At 38.9% G+C, this 23366-nt stretch overlaps 1 protein-coding gene across 3 annotated transcripts in view; it reads right to left on the bottom strand.

Annotated features, from left to right (window-relative positions):
* Positions 1-9176, bottom strand: part of MED14 (mediator complex subunit 14) — a 78297-nt gene extending 69121 nt beyond the window's left edge. For all 3 annotated transcript variants that reach the window (XM_037029392.1, XM_037029394.1, XM_037029393.1), the window contains exons 1-2: positions 8631-9176; positions 2347-2373 (exon numbers count right to left, since the gene is read on the bottom strand). In XM_037029392.1, coding sequence (XP_036885287.1) covers positions 2347-2373; positions 8631-8845 — 242 coding nt within the window. In that variant the 5' untranslated portion in view covers positions 8846-9176. The remainder of the gene's footprint in view (positions 1-2346; positions 2374-8630) is intronic.
* Positions 9177-23366: the final 14190 nt, after the last annotated feature.

Here is a 23366-nt window from a genome sequence, read left to right as displayed (position 1 = left end):
TATACTAAATTCACAGATATAAAGTTACTATACAGAAGTTAACAGGGTCACATAGAGGACCAAATAAGAATTTATAAATTTCATCACTGAAATTATGAGTTATGAATCAGTAACCTTTTTGGTAAAAGAAAAGAATTAAAATAGAGCTTGAAATTGTACTATTTCTACAAAAGCAAGGGCACAATTCACATCTTGCAAGGGCATGATTTTAAAAACTAGGTAATGAAAGAACTTAACTATGTAACTCTTTATCAAACTAATTTAAATGATAAACTTAGATATTAAATTAGCCAAGCAAAGAAGGTAAGTTAAGTACTAAGAGTAAAAACTAGAAGGTCTGTCCATATTTATTTTTATTCTATACTCGAAATGCTTTTACTCCCAATACTTATTCATCACTATTTTTATTATCTCCTTTTAAAGTCTTTACCTTATCAAACAATGTGTTAGCTAGACCGCTCAACTTCTTGTCATCTAAAAAACTGATAATCATACCTTTCATGGCTCACCTTAAGACACTGAAAAAAACTCTCAATACACTGTGACAATGGCAGGGACTGAACAGGACACCAACCTCCCTCCAAGTGGCTTTTGACCTATTAATCTTAGTACTCCTGTTCAATGATCTACAGATCCAGTGCACATCTCTGCATCTCGACAACACCGATATCATGGTACCAAAATAAAATTTTTGCTGAAGTATAATCCTGACTGGAGACTACAGAATCTAGCTCCTACCGACAGCATACATAGCCCACAAACAACCTGACAGTCTTCCTTCAGGATCAGCCAGTAACATCATCAAGAAGACAGAGACAGTTATGACTCTTTGCCAGTGTCTGTGAAGGATCCTAAGAGATAAAATAAGTAGAGCCTCAAGGCAAGAAGGGGACACAATAGAAATATTAAATGTGAATTATGATCTGGCAGCCACCTGAGTGCCAGGAGCCTCATTACTGTTACTCTAACTCAGGGACGGTTTACAGAGGACGAGAGGTCTCTGCTTCTCTTCCAGAAGAATTATATTTGTATGTTATTAATTCAATTTCCCAAATGAGATCCTCTACTGGAAAGAAGACACCCCGCTTTGCAAACTATTGTAAGATGTTTGTTTGTTTGTTGACACCATGCTATCTCAAGTGATAGGTTTTCCAGAGCCCAGTTTCCCTTCTTACCTGAGAGTCAACAGCACAAACCCTGACTTTTTTATTTTCTTCCTTTAAAATTGACCAACCAAACCATAACACAGGCATGCTTCAATTGTTTCTTCCACCTCCACCTTTTTGATCTATGTCTAATCCTGTCAGAAAGGTCAGTTGGGGGTAGGGGTGGAGCACTGTCATTAATAAATGCTAAAATCCTCCCTAGTGACTTGGTATTTAAAAAAAAAAATCAGCCCTGGCAGGTGAGCTTCACTTGGCTAGAGCATCATCCTGTGAAGTAGAAGGTCACAGGTTCGATTCCCAGTCAGGATACACCCCTAGGTTGTGGTTCAGTCCCTGTCGGGGCACGTACAAGAGGCAGCCAATCGATGTTTCTCTCTCACAGGGGTGTTTCTCCCCTTCTCTCCCTCTTTCCCCCTTCTCCAAAATCAATAAACATGTCCTTGGGTGAGGATTAAAAAAAAGAATTGATTTCACTGGATATAGAATTCTAGATTAGCAGCTTTCAAGAAAAAGAGAAAAAATCAACCAAGGAGCATAAGTAGTGTCAAAGATATAGTTAAGTAGCCTATGCTGTAGCCATAATTTAAATCTTAATTATACAATTTCTTTGAAACCTTAATTTGTATTCCTCATCTGGCCTATGGAAACACAATAGTGTTTAATTATATCCTAAGCCCCAAACTCCAACTGAATCAAAACTCTCTCATTTATAAAACAGTAATTGCACTAGGCAAATGTTAATTCTCTAAAGAAATCTAATAGCATCGTTCTAGCAAATGGTAAATCAGCAGCCAACTTGCCACAATCAGTCTACTTACTCCTCAGTTTCTTTCATTAAGTTCTGTATTTCTACTCGCACATCTTCCTATGCTCCTAGGGACTGGACTTAGTCAGTGACTAAATAAAGCTTTCTAGAACCTCGGGTCCAAAGCTGGTCACACATCAAGAATTGTCAAGGATGAGGAAATTACAAACAAACAATGTGGGAAAAAAATCACCCTAGGCGTTCTGGACCTAGGTTTCTGACCTACAGCCCACCACCCACACCCACACCCACACCCACTCTCACACACTTTCTGTCTCTGTCTCTCTCTCATACACACATACACACACACACACACACACACACTCTTATAGATATATCAACAGAGACACAGATTTAAGGATTTTTCATACTCACCTTTCCACATCAGATTTCCTTGGCAGTCTAAAAAGAAATAAAACAAAAGAAATTGACTAAATATATGTATACCTTCATCAAAACATAAGTCTTTACTTTGACTCTATTGACTTTGACCTTAGTGTTTCAGAAAAATAGCCACTGCAGGTTTGTGTGGCTACCAACTCTCTCTTTTTTTTTTTTTTTACTTTTATGAGTTTCCAGCAATATGGCTATAAGGGAAAAACCAACAAAGGAACATTTATCTCCATTTGAAATGCTTCAAAAGGTACTCATGAACCTTAGGCATTTAAAATGCCTGAGTCTCACATCAGCACACTATAGCAGGGAGTCAGAGAAAATATTCTTTTAAGACCAAAATGGTCACAGATGTGGAATACTACTTAGTCGCTAGTCTCCCCATATCCAGTGGAACCTTGCTTTCAAGCCGTAACCCTTCCCTCTTTTGTTACAGTGGGCAAAAGTGGAAGCTGAGCACACGAAAGGGCCAGTGTCAGCAAAGGTTTCACAGTATTTACAATGTTGCACATGGTTAGACGTAAATGATTTCTATTACCTTTAAACAGCTCCAGGACAGTTTTTTTTTTTTTGCTAGTTCTCCAGAACTGATAATAGCTAGCAACCAATGTCATCATTTCCCCTGACAAATAATGGCATATGGTACTCACACATCTGCTGTGCTTTTACAAAGGTCCTGATCTGCCTCCTGAATCGTCCTATTCCGTAAACCTCTATCCCATGCTTGAAGACTCAACTCTACTAAAACCTCCCCTAGCATTTAATTGTTCCTGAAGAATACACAACAAGACCCTTAGATCCTCTTCTCTTACCCATATGCCACAGGCGCAGAAAAAATAAGACCAACTCCAAAGATTCAAGGTACAAGGAGGGAAAACTATTAAAATGAGTTCTGGCTTATAGTTACCTACAATCCTCATGGTAGACAGTGGGATGGATGCTAAAGATATCCAAATAATAAAGGAAATCAGGTAGGAGCTGGAAGGACCAGCAAGACTAGAGGATGAAGCAGAAATAAAGGCTTTACTGTGAGATTGGAAGTAAAAGCAGCTGTCAAGTTCCTCAGATCACTCCTTGAGAAGCCACAATCTTTCTCCTCAAGGGACAGAGAGAGTAAGAACCATAGGTGTAAGAGAGAGAGAGAAATAGAGTAGAGCCTTTGGGGACAGAAAAAACAGGAACCATTGTTCCAGCTCTTCCCACCTGCCCCAGGGGCCCTGAAAGGGTCATCTCATGTCAGAGGTGATGCCATTTCAGGGACAAAAAAACAGGCTTTGTGGTCTGTATCCCTTTTCCCCAAATTCTTCCTAATCGATTTAAAAATTCCTTTATTGAAAACAAATCTACCATTTAGGGCAAAAGCCTTAAAATGCTAATTTTTGGAAATGGTAAGTCACAGAAACTTATTTCTAATGTAAGGGTGGTTAGGTGTACATGACTGAAATTCCAGCATTTTCTGATTTTAATTTAAAGAGATTTCTAAAAAGAACAGATGCTAAGGCCCTAAGAAGTCAAGGCAGCCCTGGTTGGTGTGGCTCAGTGGATTGAGCACCAGCCAGTTAACCAGAAGGTCGCCAGTTTGATTGGTTGGAGCTCGCCAGGGTTGCCGGCTGGTCCCCTGATGGCGGTCCCCTGATGGCGGAGTGTGAGAGGCAACTGATCAATGCTACTCTCCTTCTTTCTCCCTCCCTTCCCCACCTCTCTAAAAATGAATGAATAAAATCTTTTTTTTTAAGTCAAGGCAGAGTGTAAACTCCAAGATGAGAGCACTTATATTGGGGGAGGGAGTGTGGCAGAAGCAGGCAGTGTATAAGGAAAGAAAAAAAATCTGGGGCCAAAACCAAACTACCTAAAATGCCAAGGTTGTCCTTTTTTCTGTTGATAGTTCACAGACAAGCATCAAATGTGGCAGAAATAAAACTCTTATAAAGTGTCTTATTAAGAATAAGAATACGGCTTTTACATTATTAATACATTTATCCTGACAGTTTATACCCGGAATAAGGAAAAACATAATTTAGGAACTTCCAAGGTAGGTCCCTAAACTAATTTTGGTTACCACAAATCAAAAGAGAAAAAAGTTACTTTGTATATACCTATCAAGAGCAACAGTGAATGTCCCTATAAAATTTTCTATGGTCTACAATGACAATTCTAAAAAGTAATTCATTGATGTAGTAAATCAATGAATAATTAGTTAAATCCCGACTACGTGCCAGGCATTGTTCTACCCCCTGTTTAAAGTAGCAAGCAAATAAAAATCCCTGTCCTCACCGAGTTTCCGGTGGGGAGGAGACAAGCAATAAATAATGTCTGGTGGCAGTAAGTGCTTACAGAAAAACAAAGCAGTGAGTCAAGAAGGCTAGAAGGAAGAGGCAGAGGGCTTTTCATGGATAGTCAGGGAAAGTCTTTCTCGTAAGTTATATCTGAACAAAGACCTAAAAGAAATGAGAAAGCAAACCACACAGAGTTCTAGAAGAGCAAATGCTCTAAGGGAGAAGTGTGCCTGGCACTATCCAGAAACATCAAGAGGGTCGAAAAAGAATTAAGCAGAGTATTAATTAATTAATTAAGAGGAGAGTATTGGGAAATGACGTTAAAGAGATAAGGGAGAGAAGACACAGATCGTGTAAGGCCTTAAAGCTAAGGTGACCCACATGTCCTGGTTTGCCCAAGGTACTTTCAGTTTATGACTGTTGCTTCGATATTATCACTAACATCACCCATCTTTCACGCTGAAAAGTGCCCCGATTTCCGAGTAGAAATAAAAGGCACCCAAATTGGAAAGGAGAAAGTAAAACTGTCATTATTCACAGATGACATGATATTGTACATAGGAAACCCTAAGACTCCACAAAAAAAACACCCACTACTAGATCTAATAAATGAATTTGGCAAAGTGGCAGAATACAAAATTAGTATTTTGAAATCAGTGGCATGCTTATATACCAATAATGAGCTATTAGAAAGAGAAATTAAGAAAACAATTCCATTTAGTGTTGCAACAACAACAAAAAATAGCAAGATACCCAGCAATATTTTAACCAAGGACGTAAAAAACCTGTACTTGGAAAGTTACAGGACACTGAAGAAAGAAACTGAGGAAGATACAAAGAAGTGGAAGCATATACTTTGTTCATGGACTGGAAGAATTAACATCATTAAAATGTCCATATTATCCAAAGCAACCTATAGAGTCAAAGCAATTCCTATTAAAACACCAATGATGTATTTCACAGATCTAAAACAAATATTCCAAAAATTTATATATCTCCCTGGGCAAAGGAAACAAAGAAAAAAATAAACAAATGGGACTACATCAAACTAAAAAGCTTTTTTTTGGTGTGCAGCAAAACAAACCATCACCAAAACAAAAAGGGAATCCACTGAATGGGAGAACATTATTTGCCAATGATATACCTGATAAGGGGTTAATTTCTAAAATATATAAAGAACTTACACACTTCAACACCAAGAAGACAAACAACACATTTACAAAATGGGCAAAGGACCTGAATAGATACATCTCCAAAGATGACATAGAGATGGCCAATAGATATGAAAAATGTTCAACATCACTATCACCAGAGAGATGCAAACTAAAACCACAATGAGATGCCACCTTACACCTGTCAGATGGCTATCATCAATGAATCAACAAACAGGTATTGGCCAAGATGTTGAGAAAAGGGGACCCTTTTGCACTGTTGGGGGGAGGGGGATGCAAATTGGTGCAGCCAATGGAAAGCAGTATGGAATTACCTCAGAAAATTAAAGCTAAAACTGCCTTTTGACCCAGCAATCCCACTTCTGGGAATATATCCTAAGAAATCCATAAACTAATTCAAAAGACTATATACACTTCATGTTCATTGCAGCATTATTTACAATAGCCAAGATTTGGAATCAGCCCAAGTGTCCATCAGTAGATGAGTGGATAAAAAAGTTGCAGTACATTTACACAACAGAAAACTACACAGCATAAAAAAGAAGGAAATCTTACCTTTTGTGACAGCATGGATGGACCTGGAGATTATTATGCTAAGTGAAATAAGCCAGACAGAGAAAGACAAATACCATATGATTTCACTTATATGTGGAATCTTATGAACAAAATAAAGTAACTGACAAAAATAGAAACAGAGGCATGGACACATGGAACAGACTGACAGCTGTCAGTGGGGAGGGGGATGGGGGACTGAATGAAAGAAGATAAAGGGATTAACCAAAAACTGTATATACATAACACATAGACACAAACAGTGTGGTGATAGCCAAAGGGAAAAGGAGGTGGGGGACTAGGTGGAGGTGGGCAAAGTGAGGGAAAATGGAGGATGAAAAAAGACTTTGATTGGGGAGGTGGGCACATGATGCAGTCAGTGTGCAGATGTTTTATTGAGGTGTACACTTGCAACCTGTATGGTTTTGCAAACCAATGTCACCCCAATAAATCCATTTTTTAAAAAAGTGTTCCGATTTTGACCACAAATTTTATGGTCACCCAACAAATAGATGACTATAAAAACTCTTACTCCAAGTGAGATGGAGAACCACTGGAGGGCTGTGAGCAGGTTTAAAAGACCACCCTGGCTTTTTTTTTTTTTGAGGAAAAACTGTAGAGGGAAAGGGAAGCAGTACAGATACCAGTTAGTAGACTACTGCAGTAACACTGGCAAAGGAATAACACATGATGGAAATGTTGAAAACTGGTCAGATTCTGAAGTCAGAGATGACTTGGCTTTCATACTGGGTGTGGGGCTAGAAAAAAGAGGAGCCAGTAATGATTCCATTAGTTTTGACCTAAGTAATCACAGAAACAATGGAGATACTATTTAGTGAGATGGGAAAGGTTTGGGGGATTGAGTGGAAGCAGGAATTTGCTTCTGGACTTGGTACACTTAAAAGCCTATTAGGGATTTAAATGTAGGCATCTGGCTATAGAGTTTGGAATTCTGTAGAGAGGTCTATATTAGAGACATAAGTGTGGGAATCATCATCATATAAAGGGTAGGGGATTAAAATTATACACTTATTCTACAGTGATAAAATAAATGTTTCTCTCTTCATACCTAAGCCCTAAAATAGTAAGAACACCACAATGTGTTCAATGAATTTCTACAAATCCCTATGGAAAAAATATACAAATTACACCCTCACTGATAACAATAGTTTCTAACACATTTACATAGTTAAACATAGGAAATGTAACCTTCACATATATGCAATTTTCTCATGGACACTCTTGGATTTTTATGAAATCCAATGATAAATGATGCAGAGAAGTATATTACTACAATAATCCCTAGTCATGACAACTACTTAAGCTTCTCATCAGACAGGGGTTGACTTTTTTCTGTCCCATTCAATAAAGTACAGTGTATTAAAATTGAGTGAGAATGACGTTTTAAAGAAATAAGAGGAATCTTTTCAAATTCTTTTAGTCATCTGCAAACAAATATTTTAACAGTCTCTAGTAACAAATTACTATGACACTTTACAGCCTACTATCTATATACTATTATTTCCATTGAAAACACTGATCTGGAGTCTAGCAACACAAAAACCAAAAAAAGTAATAATTCTTACTCTTTCTGAACCTGGAGTAAAACACATATGACGGCAATTAAAGTATATATATCCCAAATTTTATGGTGCCTCTTCTTCACACACTAAAAATCATTAGTGTATTCTGATCCTATTCTGAAGGGATTACACTCTAATCATGTCCCAAAATCTTTTACTTACACTAAATGCATTAAGATTCCAAATGTTCCAGAAAAAAAACGAAGTCCAAAATTCTGGATTATTTTATATACATCTCCCGAGTTCAAACTTAAAAGCAATTACAATCCACATTCAAATGTACCATCAAGATGCTGTAAAACAGATTTCCCATCTTCGGGATTTTTTTTAAAAGCTCGAGTATTAGGTATTCCTAAACCCTAATTTTGAGCTTTGAACTAAAAAGCTTCCAGCCAAGAAATCAATAGAGTTCTATGGGCAACTTGAGCAAAAATCCCAAAGATAAGATTTTCAAGGCTAGACTAACAACATATATAATTAACTAGTCTAGGTTGCTTCTCCAGAAAGACTACAAATGCAACGCTTCTCCACCTCCGCCTAACCCCAGGAGCTCAGATATTGTCGAGTAAGCAGCCCCGCAGAGAAGCGAAAACAGCAGCCTCTAGGGGATAGGGAGGAGTAGTCAGCAGCTTGGGCGGGAAGGGGGAAGCTGGGGAGCAGACATGGGGTTTCGCGGCACTTACAGATCCGTCAACACCATAAGCTCCGAGTAGGCCCGGTGCAGCAGAAATTCGATGAGAGTGCTCAGCCGGTAGCCAGGGCTAGCCGCAGCGGCAGCAGCCGCCGCCACGGCGGCTCCAGGAGGAGGAGGCGCTGGGGCTGACGCGGGGCCGCCGCTGCCTCCGCCACCGCCTCCGGGCGGGACCAGCTGGTGGTTCTCCAGCTGTACTGGTGCCATGGCGGAGCAGGGTCGGGCTTGGCGCAGCGGCCCTAGAGCCTCCGGAGCGCTCGCTCACCGCGCCGAAGTAGGCACCGACCGAGTCTGCCGCCTACCGCCAGACAGCCTCTGTACAGGAAGCCCAGCGCCGGACGCGGAGGCCCGCCCCCATGTAGTGAGGAGCCCGCCAGCCCCAGGGACTGGAGCGAACAGCAGGAGGGGGGGGCGGGGGAGGGCGGGGAAGCGGGACGGCTGGCGCAGAGAAGGTGCGCCTACGCCTAGGATCAGAGTCCGTTTCTGCAGGCAGCCGCAGCATCCACATTGACGGCCTAAAGCGGAAGTCGATAGGCAGAACGGAAGGGGAACCTGCAGGGGGACTTCCGACACCAACCTAACCGTCTCAACCAAAGACTGGGGCACCCGAACGCGCAAGGGTGCTTTGAGTAGGGCGGGGCCGGCGCGCGGGCTAGGATAACGGAAGCGCGGCTGCGCGCCACCGGAAGCGGCTGTGTGGGAGGAGCCGGCTTCGTCACCGCAGACGTTAGTAGTTGCCCCACCCTTGCCCTTGAGGCTTTCAGGGTTTAAAAGGCTCCAATTTCCCTTAAGGTAACTATCCGCGTTCCCCAGTGAGATGCGAATGCAGCAGGGGAGCTTGTCTCCTGGACGTTCGTGAGTTGTCGTTCCGGAATCGCGAAAGAATTGTAACGGCTGCGTACTTGTGACTTCTCAGGTCTTGCACCTCCCACAGTCTGCTCATGCGCCTTTCGTGGGATAGAAAACGTTTCCGTCATTTTTTTTTAACTGTGGGAAAAGATGTGAGAAAATATGATTGGAAGTATGCTTCTACTTCCAATGGCAGAATAACTCCACTTTAATGGAGTTGGATGCTTACAGATCTTATTACCGACCCCCAAATCCCGGCAAGTGTACACAGAAAACAGCCTTTAAATCCTCTCCTGCTGACTTTCCCTGCTGTTTGCAATAGCTGCCCTGCCCTACACGGGCTTTCAGTTCGTCTTGTATGCCCCACAGCCACTTTTTCCCTCTCAAAATCCACGTTTCATATTTTGCTTTCTGCTTTAAAATGGTGATCTCAACCTCACCTGCACGTTGGACTGGAGGGAGGGTGCTTTAAAAAATACTATGCTGGTTCCACAGATTGGATTTTAATTGGTTTGATGTGAGAAGTCTGGCAGGTGTCATATTTTCCAAGCTTCCTAGGTCATTCTAATGTGCAGCTTAAGTTGAAATCCACTGTTAAAAAACATTCATTGCTGCGACCCCTTTCAAACAGCTTTTTGCAGATTCCTATCGGTAACACTCAGGTATCAGACACGCTGTTGCTGTCCCTAGAGTTAAAATACTCTCATTGGTCTCTACCTGTGTAGTCATTCTTGAAGGTCATTCCCTGGTTTTCTACGGAGTGAAATTGCTTACTTCCTCCTGTTTGGGGTCCTAAAGCACATTTACCACAGAGTGTCACCGTGGTACTTGTCGAAAACCATTAGGATTACATATAACTCTAACAGGTGCAGTTGTTGCAGAACAGAGACTCATTCATCCTATACAGGCTACCTCAAGGGAACAAACACTTTTTTTTTACAAGTTAACTAGAATTATCATTTCTTGTGCGGTTGTTTTGATTTGTTTTATTGAAGGCTTTTGCCCTCTTGGGGGAAAAAAAAGCTGGTGGTCACATACACACAAAAGATGGGATTTTACAACATGGTCCTTAAGGTTTGTTCTAACACTCAGATTCTGATTCTGTGTGATATTGATTGGATTTTAATTCTGTCTGATCACATATATTAAACATGTACACCATCCCTTTTGGTGTTCATTCTGTTTGGCAGTAAGATTCTACTTACAGAGAGTACAACCACCTTGCAAACAATAGAAAAAAAGAATGGGTGGGTGGGTTGTTTTAGGAAAGAAAAAGTCTCTCACTCCCATCAGATTAGATTTCATTGAGATTTCTGAATTTGAATAGATATCTTTAAAAATTGAAAACTAGTTACTTAAAAGGATGTTCTAAAAGAAAATAAGGTGAAAATATGGGAATAGGACTGTGAGACTTGATATGCTTGAATTGGAAATTGGGCAGCTAACATAAGTGAAATGTCATGTAAGAGTATAGCCACCAGGAAAATACAGTAAGTGCTAGTAAAAGAAATGAATAGAGGTGCCCTGGTTGGTGTGGCTCAGTGGATTGAGTGCTGGCCTGCGAACCAAAGGGTTGCCAGTTTGGTTCCCAGTCAGAGCACATGCCTGAATTTCCCACCAGATCCCTGATGGGGGGTGCACCAGAGGCAGCTGCTCATTGATGTTTCTCTCCCTCTCTGGCTTTCTCCCTTCCCCTCTCTCTAAAAATGAATAAATAAAAAAAATTTTAAAGAAATGAGTGGAGGAAAGAAAATGGTAGAATGTTTGGCTGAGTTACTAAAGAATGACTCACACACAAAACACTTTAGAAAATAATGTAATTTATAATTTTATTTTATTTATTTATATTTTTTTAAATATATTTTATTGATTATACCATTATAGTTGTTCTATTCCTCCCTTCATTCCCCTCCACCCTACACACTCCATCCCCCACCCTCCCCCCTTTAATTTATGCCCACCTGTCTCAAGTTCTTTGGATTCTATATTTCCCCTACTATTCTTGCCCTCCCCCCTATCTATTTTTTACCTACCATCTATGCTACTTATTTTCTGTCTCTTCTCCCACCTTCTCCTCCCACTCCCCTGTTGCTAACCCTCCATGTGTTCTTCATTTCTATGGTTCCACTCCTGATCTAGCTGTCCTCTTGGTTTGCTTTTGTTTTAGGTGTGGTTGTTAGTAACTGTGAGTTTGCTGTCCTTTCACTGTTCCTATTTTTTATCTTCTTTTTCTTAGATAAGTCCCTTTAACATTTCATATAATAAGGGCTTGGTGATGATGAACTCCTTGAATTTGATCTTATCTGAGAAGCACTTCATCTGCCCTTCCATTCTAAATGAAAGCTTTGCTGGGTAGAGCAGTCTTGGATGTAGGTCTTTGGATTTCATGACTTGGAATACTTCCTTCCAGCTCCTTCTTGCCTGTAAGGTCTCTTTTGAGAAATCCACTGACAGTCTGATGGGAACTCCTTTGTAGGTGACGGTCCCCTTTTCTCTTGCTGCTTCTAGGATTCTCTCCTTCATTTTAATCTTGACTAATGTAATTATGATGTGCCTTGGTGTGTTCCTTCATGGGTCCAACTTCTTTGGCACTCTCTGAGCTTCCTGGATTTCCTGGAAGTCTATTTCCTTTGCCAGACTGGGGACGTTCTCCTTTATTATTTGTTCAAATAAATTTTCCACTCGTGGCTGTTTCTTTCCCCCTTCTGGTACCCCTTTAATTCGGATGTTGTAATGTTTAAATATGTCCTGGAGGTTCCTAATCCTCTCCTCATTTTTTTGAATTCTTGTAACTTTACTTTTTCCTGTTTGGTCATTTCTTTCTTCCTTCTGGTCCACCCCCTTGATTTGAGTCCCAGTTTCCTTTCCATCACTATTGGTTTCCTGTGCATTTCCCTTCATTTCAATTAGTTTAGCCTTCATATGTTCCTCTAATTTGTGACTATAATCAACCAGTTCTGTGAGCATCCTGATAAACAGTGTCTTGAATTGTGCATCTGAGAGTTTCACTATTTCCTGGTCACTTAGAGTTATCGGCTCTGGGGCTTTGAGTTGTTCTTGAGCCATATTTTGGATTGTTTGTGCCTGTTACGTATGAGGAGCAGAGCCCTATGTGTTCACCAGGGCCGGACAACCCAGTCGCTGGGTTGTGATGCTGTATGTGGTGGCGGGGCCAAAGGAAGGCAATGGCAAGCACCCCCTGCTTCCTCCCACTGTCACTGCGGGCCACGCAGTTTGCCCCACTGCTCTTGAATGGGCCACGAGACCCATCCCACTGTGTGCGATTGGGCCGTGCGATTTGTCCCACTGCTCTCCAATGTGCGACCAAGGTCAGCCACTGCTGGGTTCGTTGCTGGGGGCTGCACGGTCCGTCTCACTTCTCACTCCCACCGCCCCAAGCCCTCACTGGGTCCACCGGCGCTACACCGGATGCCTGGGTGCCTGGGGTCAGGGGATCCTTCCTGCCTGTTTTTGCTCCGCTGCTGGCTCCGCCCCTCTTACCCGTCCAGTAGAACGGTTCGTTGTTGTTGGACTTCCATATAGTTCAATTTCCTGTTCTTTTGGCTGTGTCTTTGTTCTCCAAACCTTTGTTGTATTCAAACTTGGTTGTAGGAGAAGGCACAGTGTTTCCACCTACGCCTCCATCTTGGTGGAAGTCCCTGTAATTTATAATTTTAAAGCATACAGTACAACATTTGGTACTGTAGTATATGTACATACTTCTTGCCCTCACACTTTTCAATTGTTCCTCTATTTGGTCATCACTAGACGCTATCAGTGTAGCATGATATTTCTTCAGCTATTTAAAAAATTTTTTTCAATTACAGTTTACATTGAATATTATTTTGTTCTCAACTCTTAAATTGACCTAAACACTTTAGATCTGTCATGCAGTCAATCTGATTTCAATTAAAAATACAAATTTAATCAATTAATTTTGACCAGGTTTATTAGGTTTTTACTATATGTAATCTGTATGTTTCAGAGATAAGTTTCAACCTCCCTTGTTACATAGTATAGAGATTTTTGGAACCCTGGCTGATGTGGCTCAGTGGATTGAGCTCCCTCCTGCAAACCAAAGGGTTGCTGGTTCTAGTCACAGTCAAGGCACATTCCTGGGCTGCAGGCCAGGTCCCCAGTAGAGGGCATGGGAAAAGAAAGCACACATTGATGTTTCTCTCCCTCTTTCTTCCTTCCTTCTCCTCTGTCTAAAAATAAGTAAATAAATAACCTTTAAACCTTTAAAAAAGGTTTAAAGATTTTTGGAGTGGGGAAATAAAGGAACAAATTGACAGCAAAATACATTTCCTTTTAAGCCCTTTTGATGGAAAAATGAAATTATGATACATATAGTTTATTTTGGAACATACAACTACACCTCAGACACAGAAGAGAGGGAGAGGAATTGGAATGTAGTTTCTTATTTCTTCTTAGAAGATTAAAATCAATTCCTTTAAAATGGAGAACAAACCCAAAAGCTGCATTCATTGTACAGATGCTCCTTTAATGAAGTTGAAGGAAGAAACTCACAATATTGTAAGTATGGTTTGACCAACCTAGAAAAAATTAGAACACTTTAATGGCTTTGTATATTTACATGTGAAATAAAGTGACTAGGATTTCTTTTAAAATACTTCAGAAAAATAGTTGGGCAATGTAGATGAAGTAAGTTTGGCAGAATGTGGACAATTGTTAAACCTGATGATGGACAGATAGGAGTTCACTATACTTTGTTTTTTCTCTTCTTTTCTCTGTGTGAGAATATACATAAAACAAAGTTTTAAAATTGAGGTTGGATAATCAGCTAAAGGCCCAGATCTTTTTTTCTTTCCTAATGAACGGCCTTTAAGATATATCTACTCAATCTTTCATATTTTAAAAACATTTTTGTAATTTATAGAGTGTTAAAAACCTACATTAAAAAAAAGAAAACTGCCCTGACTGGTGTAGCTCAGTGGATTGAGTGCCAGCCTGCGAACTAAAGGGTCACTGGTTTGATTCCCATTCGGGGTACATGTCTGGATTGTGGGCCAGGTCCCTGATTGGGGGCATGTGAGAGGCAACCAGTCCATATACCTCTTATACATAGATGTTTCTCTCCCTCTCATTCTCTTTCCCTTCCTATCTCTCTATAAATAAGTAAATAAAAAATTTTTTAAATATGAAATTTTATAAAGAAAACTACAGCCCTAGCTGGTGTGGCTCAGTTGATTAGAGTATCATCCCATAAACCAAAATGGTGTAGGTTTGATTCCCTATCAGGGCGTATGCCTAGGTTGTGGGTTTGTTCCCAGTTCCAGTCCAGGCAAGTGCAAGAGGCAACCAGTTGATGTTTTTCTCTCACATAGATGTTTCTCTCCCTCTTTCCCTTCCTCGCCCTCTCTAGCATCAGTGAGCATGTCCTCAGGTGGAGGGGCAGGCATTGTTCGCACACAAGGAAAATTGAATTATAACTGCTTATAAAAGAGAAGCATCAAATATTTTAATAATTTTGCTTTCAGGCTTTGAAATAAGAATGTCTAAAAAACATACAAATTTATAATCTAAAAAATTTCTAACTATGCTAAAATTCAGTATGTTTTTGTTCACATAGTTACCTTGTTAAAAATTTTGTGGTGAGAACATTTAAGATCTACTCTCTTAGCAACATTCAAGTATACATCACGTGTTAGTTATAGTTATCATGCTATATATCAGATCCCTAAAACTTACTAATTTTATAACAGGAAGTTTGTATCATTTTGGCCATCATTTGTATCATAACATCTCTCCATTTCCCCCGCCCCCAGCTCCTGGCAAGTACCAATGTACTCTTCGTTTCAATGAGTTTGGTTTTTTTAGATTCCACTTACGAGATCATACAGTATTTGCCTTTCTATATCTGACTTATTTTATTTAGCATATTGTCCTCAAAGTTTTGTTCATGTTGTCACAAGTGTCAGGGTTTCCTTCTAGGAGAGGGTGCTACAATGGCCCTTAAAGGTATGGCCACAGTCTCCTCATGTGAGGAAGACACATCTGTGGGACTAGGACACACCTGTGTGAATGTACTAAATGACATTGAATTGTACACTTTAAAATCATTAATTTTATGTTATATGAATTTTATCTTGTTATGAAAGTATACTAAGTTTAATTTTAAAGGGCATATGAAAGGTAAAAATTATTAAGGGTTTAGTAAATGTTGATAGATTTAGTTATTTCAAAAGGTATATAAGTACCTTGAAAATTATTATATAGATGATATACAAAACAAGCAAAATTAGATTTCAGTTTTCTCTTTTGTAAAACAACCAAGTAATTCTCTACCTAGATAACAGAGGTTTCTGATATGACCTATTTAAAAATCATGACTTATTTTGTTAAGACCAAAAATATTCTTTTTAGTCTTTGTACTCCTAAGTACAAAGAGTAAAACTCTTGAATAATTTTGACAAAAGTTTCTCTTTTTTTTAAGTTCCTAAAAATCACTTTTAATCATTACCGTGGTTTTAATATGTATATAGCTGGGTTTGGGGTTTAAAAATTGTGACTACACAGTTAACAGGAAACAATATTTCTCCCAAGGACATTTTGCAGATGTAAAATGTCATAATAACTACCTTCTTTGGGTGACTACTGCTTTGATACTCACTGAGAAATTTTATTCTCTAAAAGCAGAAATTTCACTATCTAAAAAGATATCTTTAAAACTAAAACATCCCTCCCTTACCTGAATGACATAAGTCACTCTGACTTACAGAAGCAGCTGTAATTTTTGCCCTGGGTACAGAGCTTCAGGTAGGGATTCTGGGTTCAATATTCTACATATATTTTAACTCTGTAGATTCTAAGGAATCCAAGAGTTTACATTGCCACTTAGAGCTGATCTTGATCCCTTTACACACAACCTTGCTTTGGGCTATGAAAACATGGTTTCATTTAATTTTCATGTAAACTCTACTCTTCCTCCCAAAATTCTCTGTGTTTTCCTTCATTTGATGAAATGCCCCATGGTGCCTCATGGTGATCTTCCAAATTGCAGTGGGTCAAAGAACCTGATTTTGTTGCAGTACAGGTTTATCCTTGTAGTGTGATTGGGTTAACACAGTATAAAATTCCTGTTTCCACCGATGCTGTAAAAGTAGACAGCGAGATTCAATCAATCAGAATAAACGTTTTATTACAGCATACAAACTAGTAGGAGCATCAGCATGGTGGTGCCACTTTTTATGCCCCCAAATCTCAGGAGGCTGTGATAGGCTACACACATAGTGGATTGTGTTACAGCTGAGAACCCCAGGGCAAAGGGCTCAGCATGTTTTGTAGCAAGCATCAAATAAGTCAGTCCCCTTTTTGTGGGGGGGATGACTGCATCACAGTCATCTGTTGGTCACCTTGACCAACTTGTTTATCTGTGACTCTATTAAGAACTATTTAGTATCAGGGGATGGTTAGGTCTTAGAGTGGCACACTTAGCAATGCCATGCAAGGATGCTTGAGACTGTGGTGGACCACTTCTCCCATAAACCAATGGAAAGATTTGTATAAAATTAATCTTACTTTGAAAAATTTAGTGCATTATTTCTAGAGATTTTTAAATAAGATACAGTGAGCCAAAAGGGAAGGAAACTCCCAATTCTAAGCTAAGAGCAAAGTTGGGAAGAAAACAATGCTCCTCAAGGAAATGTGGATTACAACTTTGGTTTTTATTTTATATTTGCCAAAACTCTTTCTTGTGAATGTTATCAAAAGATTGCTGAATTAGGTACTGTTAAGGGATAGGTAATGGTTTGCAGAATATTCACTAAGTCATGGTCCAAAATAAGATTGCCAAAAATTAGAAGGTTGTTAATTCCTCAGTAATTTCATTTATATACGCTTTCTCAATTTTTCAGAGTTATCTCTTTTTGCCAAACCAAAGAACTGGAAATATAGTTGTTGTGTTAGGACCTAGACTATATTGAATCCAAACTATTTGACTTTTAGGGCCACCAAGATATAAAAATACATGTGGATGAATCTATATCTTGAAATCTGGCGTTAGGGTAACCTTTTGTCATTTCCTGGAATCATTGTATAACCATTTTTTTCACAGCAGAAAATTTATCCTACATTGCCTTTTATTTGGCAGCAAAGTAACAGTTATGTCATGCTGAATTTCAATATCAGTCAGTTATTTCCTCCTTATGAATGTTGCATTCAATTATTCTGATATTATAGGTTATTATTTATGTCAAAGCCTTTTCTCTTTGACAACAGAACACTTTTCCAGATAGAACACATAATAAGTAGGTTTAAGAGACCATGCAGAAACCTGTATTGATGAATAGTGACACCGAACACTAAATTCATCTGTTTCTGGTATATAATTGTCACAGCCCATTTACAGACGTTTCCAGTTCTAGACTGACCTCAGCCAAATACTAGATTAGGTTTCAAATTCATTGGGACTGTGCACTGTTGTGAAAAACGAATAAATGAAACTCTGCCTGAGTAAAAGCTAGGTTTTTTTTAATGTCTTGATTTTAGAGAGAGAGAGAGGAAGGAAAAAACAGAGAAACATTGATTTGTTCCACTTATTTATACATTCATTGATTCTTGCATGTATACTGACCAGGAATAGAACCTGCAGCCGTGGCATATCAGGATGATGCTGTAATCAACTGAGATACCAGCCAGGATGTTCTATTTTATTTTTAAAAACTCAAAGCTAGAATAAGAGGTCTGTCCGGAAAAATTCCAGCCATTATTAATATAATGAGAATGGTTTGTGCAACATCGATGCAACCCGACAGCCAAGGAGAGTGGACTGGAATGCACATGCATGAACAATGACAACTTCATTGTACTAGTCAATGGGGGTAGTAGATGCTGTTGAATGAGCATGTGTACTTGTGGCCACTGCATTCAACATGACTGAGTAAGTAGAACAGTGAATCTGCATAAGATTTTGCATTAAGCCTGATCATTCCTCTTTGGAAACTATTTGGAGGATTCAGAAGGCCACAGCTGTGAGCAACTGGTGATTGGCAGCTTCATCACAACAACATGCCCACTCATGCATCACATCTTGTGCAGAGTTTTTTGGCAAAACATCAAATCACCCATATGACTCAGCCGCCCTACAGCACATACTTGGCACCCTGTGACTTCTGCATCTTTCAAATCTCTCCTTTGAAAGAGGAGAGATTTCAGACCATTGATGAGATTCAGGAAAATACAACAGGGAAGCTGATGGTGATTGGGAGAACTATGTGAGGTCCCAAGGTACCTACTTTGAAGGGGACTGATGCGTTATTGTCCTGTGTACAGTGTCTCTTCTATCTTGTGTCTTCTTCAATAAATTTCTCTATTTTTCATATTACATGGCTGGATACCTTCTGGACAGACCTCCTATCTCCCATTGTATGGGCTAGGAATGATTTTGGCTGCAAGAACAGAGAAGGTATCTGGAGATTAAGATCCTTTGCTTCATAACTTCGTGGTCACAAGATGGTTGCTGCAATTCCAGACATGGCATGAAGTAGAGAAAAAGAAATGCTACCAGGATCTTTGTCCTTTTTATTATTAAACAAAACTTTCTCAGAAGCCCTTCAACAAATTTCCTCTTACAGTTCATTCATTAGTCAGACTGTGAAGCATGGCCGTTATTTGTGAGGGAGACTGGGAAACCAAGGCTTTTTGTAGCCTCTAGAATGCAGACAAGGCAAGCACAAAGCAAATGGGTACAAAAATTGGGTTAGCCTACCAACACATGTGAAACACGTGTGTAACTTCTGTTCTATTCAGTGAGACATGGGGTAGCAAAATTAAGGAGGTAGTAAAAGAAATTCTGTCTGCCAGGATTCCTTTTTTTTTCATTTATTTTACCAAAATACAAATCAAAGCCACGTTCAAGCTTTATTTGCTAATATTTCTTTTAGTGTACTGTATGAGCTGACTCAATTTAATTTCCTGCCTCCATGCATTTGCTCATGCTGTTAGCTCAGCCTGAATAGACCTCTTTTCCCATTTCTACATATTAAACATTTTATTTGTTCTTCACAACCTAGTTCAAATATAATCTCTCCCATGAACTGCTCCCTAATCTCCCCAACTGAAAATTATCTGTGAACTCCCAAGACACATTACTATATTTTGCCATGTATAATGCACACTTTTTGCCCACATTTTCGAGGGATAAAAGGATGCTCATTATACATGGGTAGTACCTGAAATACCTTGTACCTGTTCTTGTCTTTTGTAATTATTTATTAAATTTCTTGTACCATAATATGTTCAGAAATAAATGCTAAAATTTCTTTATAATACAAAAAAACAAGTATCTAAAAATACATAAGTAATTGAATTAAAAATTAAAACAAGATTATTTTCCTGAAAGTTTGGGCCAAAAACGCGGTGCACATTATACATGGCAAAATATGGTATTATTGTCTTAAATAGCAATAACTTGAATACTTTAACGTAGGATATCTCAAACCTCACAACCACCTGATGAGGTAGGTACTATTATTATTCTCATTCTATAGTTGTTGAAATGGCAGCTTAGGAAAATTAAGTAACTAGTTAAGAGCACACAGCTTGTAAGTGCTAGAGTGAAGAATCAATCTCAGCTCTGTCTGATGCCAAAATCCATTCTCTTAACACTGTATCATACTGCTTTCTCTATATACCCACTAACTGCAAGAGGGCAGTGTCTTATTTACCTCTAGTAGCCTCCCCTCATTTACTCACCCACTGCCTTAGAATTCAGAGGTGCTCAAAAAGTTATTAAATAAATTAGTAAAGCTGAAGGCTTTGTCAATATGGCAGCAAAATAGTGTACAAGATTAGAAGTCAGGCTGGCTGGGTTCAAATACTGACTTATCAGAGCACATTATATACATACCCTATCCCACAATTTTCTCACCAGTGAAATAGGAATAAGGACCCTTTCTCTCTCTTGTAATTTTATTAGGTTTAAATGAAATAATACATATAAAATATGGGCAGTCCCCAACTTACAATGGTTCAAGTACAATTTTTCAACTTGATGATGGTGCGAAATGATATATATATATATATTCAGTAGAAACTATACTTCGAATTTTGAATTTTGTTCTTTTCCTGGGTTAGTGATATGCCAGACACATGATCAAGAGAGTAAACAACCAATACTCTAGAGTAGTGATTTTCAACCATTTTCATCTCATGACACACATAAACTAATTACTCATGCAGCACATCAAAAAGTACATTTTTGCCTATCTGACAAAAATAGGTATAATTTTGATTCATTCACACAAGATGGCTGTTGTAGTAGCTATTGTCACTTTTTAATTTGAAAATCTAAGGGAAAAGAGGTCAGTAGCCCTGAAAAAATGGTCAGGTGTTGCATGTTTTAAAAATTCTTGTAGCACACCAGTTGAAAATTGCTGCTCTGCAGTGTACTATGTTGCCAGCATTTTTTGTATATTGTGTTTTCACATCCCATTATGTCTAGAAACACCCATCTGTGTCTCCTGCTTCTGGTGAGATAAAGAAGAGGAAGACAATTATACTTAAAACAGAATTTGGCACAAAAATAACTATTTAATAAATGTTAGCTATTATTTACTTTTCCAATAGCCCTTTTTCAAATTGAGATTAAAGATCCTAAAAATAGAAGGACCATTTTCTGACGGCCCTACCTAACTAGCCATAATGTGAATATAGTGCTACAAATCTGAATAATTCTGTGTGTTTCATACAATTGTTCTTGTTATTTTATTTAAATGTATATTTCAAAAGCATGTAACATTAGTAAATATCTGCATCTTTTTCTCTAACTCCACGCCCTATCCCACCAAAATAAGAACCTTAACATGTCATAGGGGAAAAGGGGAGGGACTCACATGAATAAGTATAAAGGACACATGGACAATAATTAAGGTGGGGGGCGGAAATGGGAGGGATGTGGGGAGCACTGGGGGGGGCAGGGCAGGGAATATAAAACAGAAAACTGTACTTGAATAAGAATTTTTTAAAAAGAACCTTAACATGCATTTAGTTTTCTACCTGTGTTCCTCACATGTTGAGATCACCTGGGTATTCAATGGGACTGTTGTTTTTTTCCAGCAATGTTTCCTTAGATTTGTTTTCTTTTTTCTTCCTTCTTGACCAGTTTTTATTTTGCCATAGTACATCTTCAAATAATTCTTTAAAAAATAGTTTACATATCTAGACACTGAGAAATTTTGCAGTTGTTGGGGTCTGGGAAAAACAATTTAGAGGTAGTAAGCAAAAGTGTTTTATTTAGCCCTCAAGGTTGAATGCTAGTGAGGGTTGGTATAAAATTCTAGTATCAAAACAATTTTTCCAGCCCTGGCTGGTGTAGCTCAGTGGATTGAGCACGGGCCTGCGAACCAAAGGATCATGGTTCAATTCCCAGTCAGGGCACATGCCTGGGTTGCAGGCCAGTTCCCAGCAGGGGACGTACCAGAGGCAATCATACATTGATATTTCTCTCCCTCTCTCCTTCCCTTCCCCTCTAAAGATAAATAAATAAAATCTTAAAAATTTTTTTTTTTCCTCACTTGCCCTGGCGGGTTGGTTAGAGCTTCATCCTGATATGCCAAGGTTGCGGTTTTGATCTGCAGGCAGGGCACATACAAGAAAGAATCAATGAGTGCATAAATAAGTGGAACAACAAATCGATGTTTCTCCCTCTCTCTCAAATCAATAAATTAAAAAAAAACAATTTTCCCTCAGAACTTTCAATATACTGCCTTGCAATATCCATTGTTGCACATTTAATCTCATTTATTTTCTTAATATATATATTTTTAAATTTATTTTTAGAGAGGGGAAGGGAGGGAGAAAGAGGGGGAGTGAAACGTCAATGTGTGGTTGCCTCTCGTGTGTCCCCTACTGGGGACCTGGTGTGCAACCCATGCATGTACCCTGACTGGGAATCAAACCTGCAACACTTTGGTTTGCAGGCCTGCGCTTAATCCACTGAGCTACACCAGCCAGGGCCTTAATCTCATTTCTTTGTGGGTACCCAGTCTGTTTTTTCTCTGAGTGCTTTTGGGATTTTCTCTAAATGATAAGATCAAATTTTCACCTTAACGTATGTAGGTAAAGGATTTTGTAGAAATAAATCCATCTGTGTACTTGGTGATACCTAGTGGCCTAAAGACTGGTGTCTCTTTTGAGGTCTGATAACATTTACTCTTTGTTCCTTCCTTTCCACTATCTTGTTTTACTCACGAAGAATCACTATCATGTGGATATTTATTTTTCTGGATCCATATTGCATGCCTTTTGATGTGTCTCTTTATACTTTTCATTTCTTTCTTCCTATGTACTGTATTCTGGAAAAATCTCCTGGCTCAGTCTTCATCTGTGTTTAAGGCTGAAGTTAAGCCAGCATACAGTGTTAGGGCATATTGTTCTAAGTCTTACTGGGTACATTCTGATTGTTTGATACTTGTGCCATAGTAGTCAATAAATATTTTTAATATCATTAGGGTATATTTGTTATTCTTTTAGCATATCTCTTGAGTTTTTAAAATTTCAATAGTCATATATTTTGTTTCTAAAAGATCTAGTTACATCTTTTCCCTCATCCACTTTCCTGTAGAATGTGTCTGGGGATATTATACCTAATTTTAAAGTCTTCTTTGTTAACTGTTTCTTTCATGTGGGGAGTGTGCTAACTTTCTTTTATGATTGTTCTTGGTTTTGTGCTTATATTTCTTTGAGGTACTTTATTATTCTCTCTATGGGTTTTTGCTCCTGTAATGAATTTGGCATTGTGAGCAATGAGAGATTTTAGATAGGTTTCAGTTATCTGAATTAATCTGTAATGTAATTCTTTCAGTACTAAAATACATAAGTACTTTTGCGTGGACATTGCGATGACTATATGATTATT

Source organism: Sturnira hondurensis, unplaced genomic scaffold, assembly GCF_014824575.4.
Source record: "Sturnira hondurensis isolate 20B ecotype Veracruz unplaced genomic scaffold, ASM1482457v3 Scaffold0020288, whole genome shotgun sequence".
Taxonomy (NCBI): Eukaryota; Metazoa; Chordata; class Mammalia; order Chiroptera; family Phyllostomidae; genus Sturnira; species Sturnira hondurensis.
The sequence above is the reverse complement of the archived record's forward strand: the minus strand, read 5'-3'. Positions and strand labels throughout refer to the sequence as shown.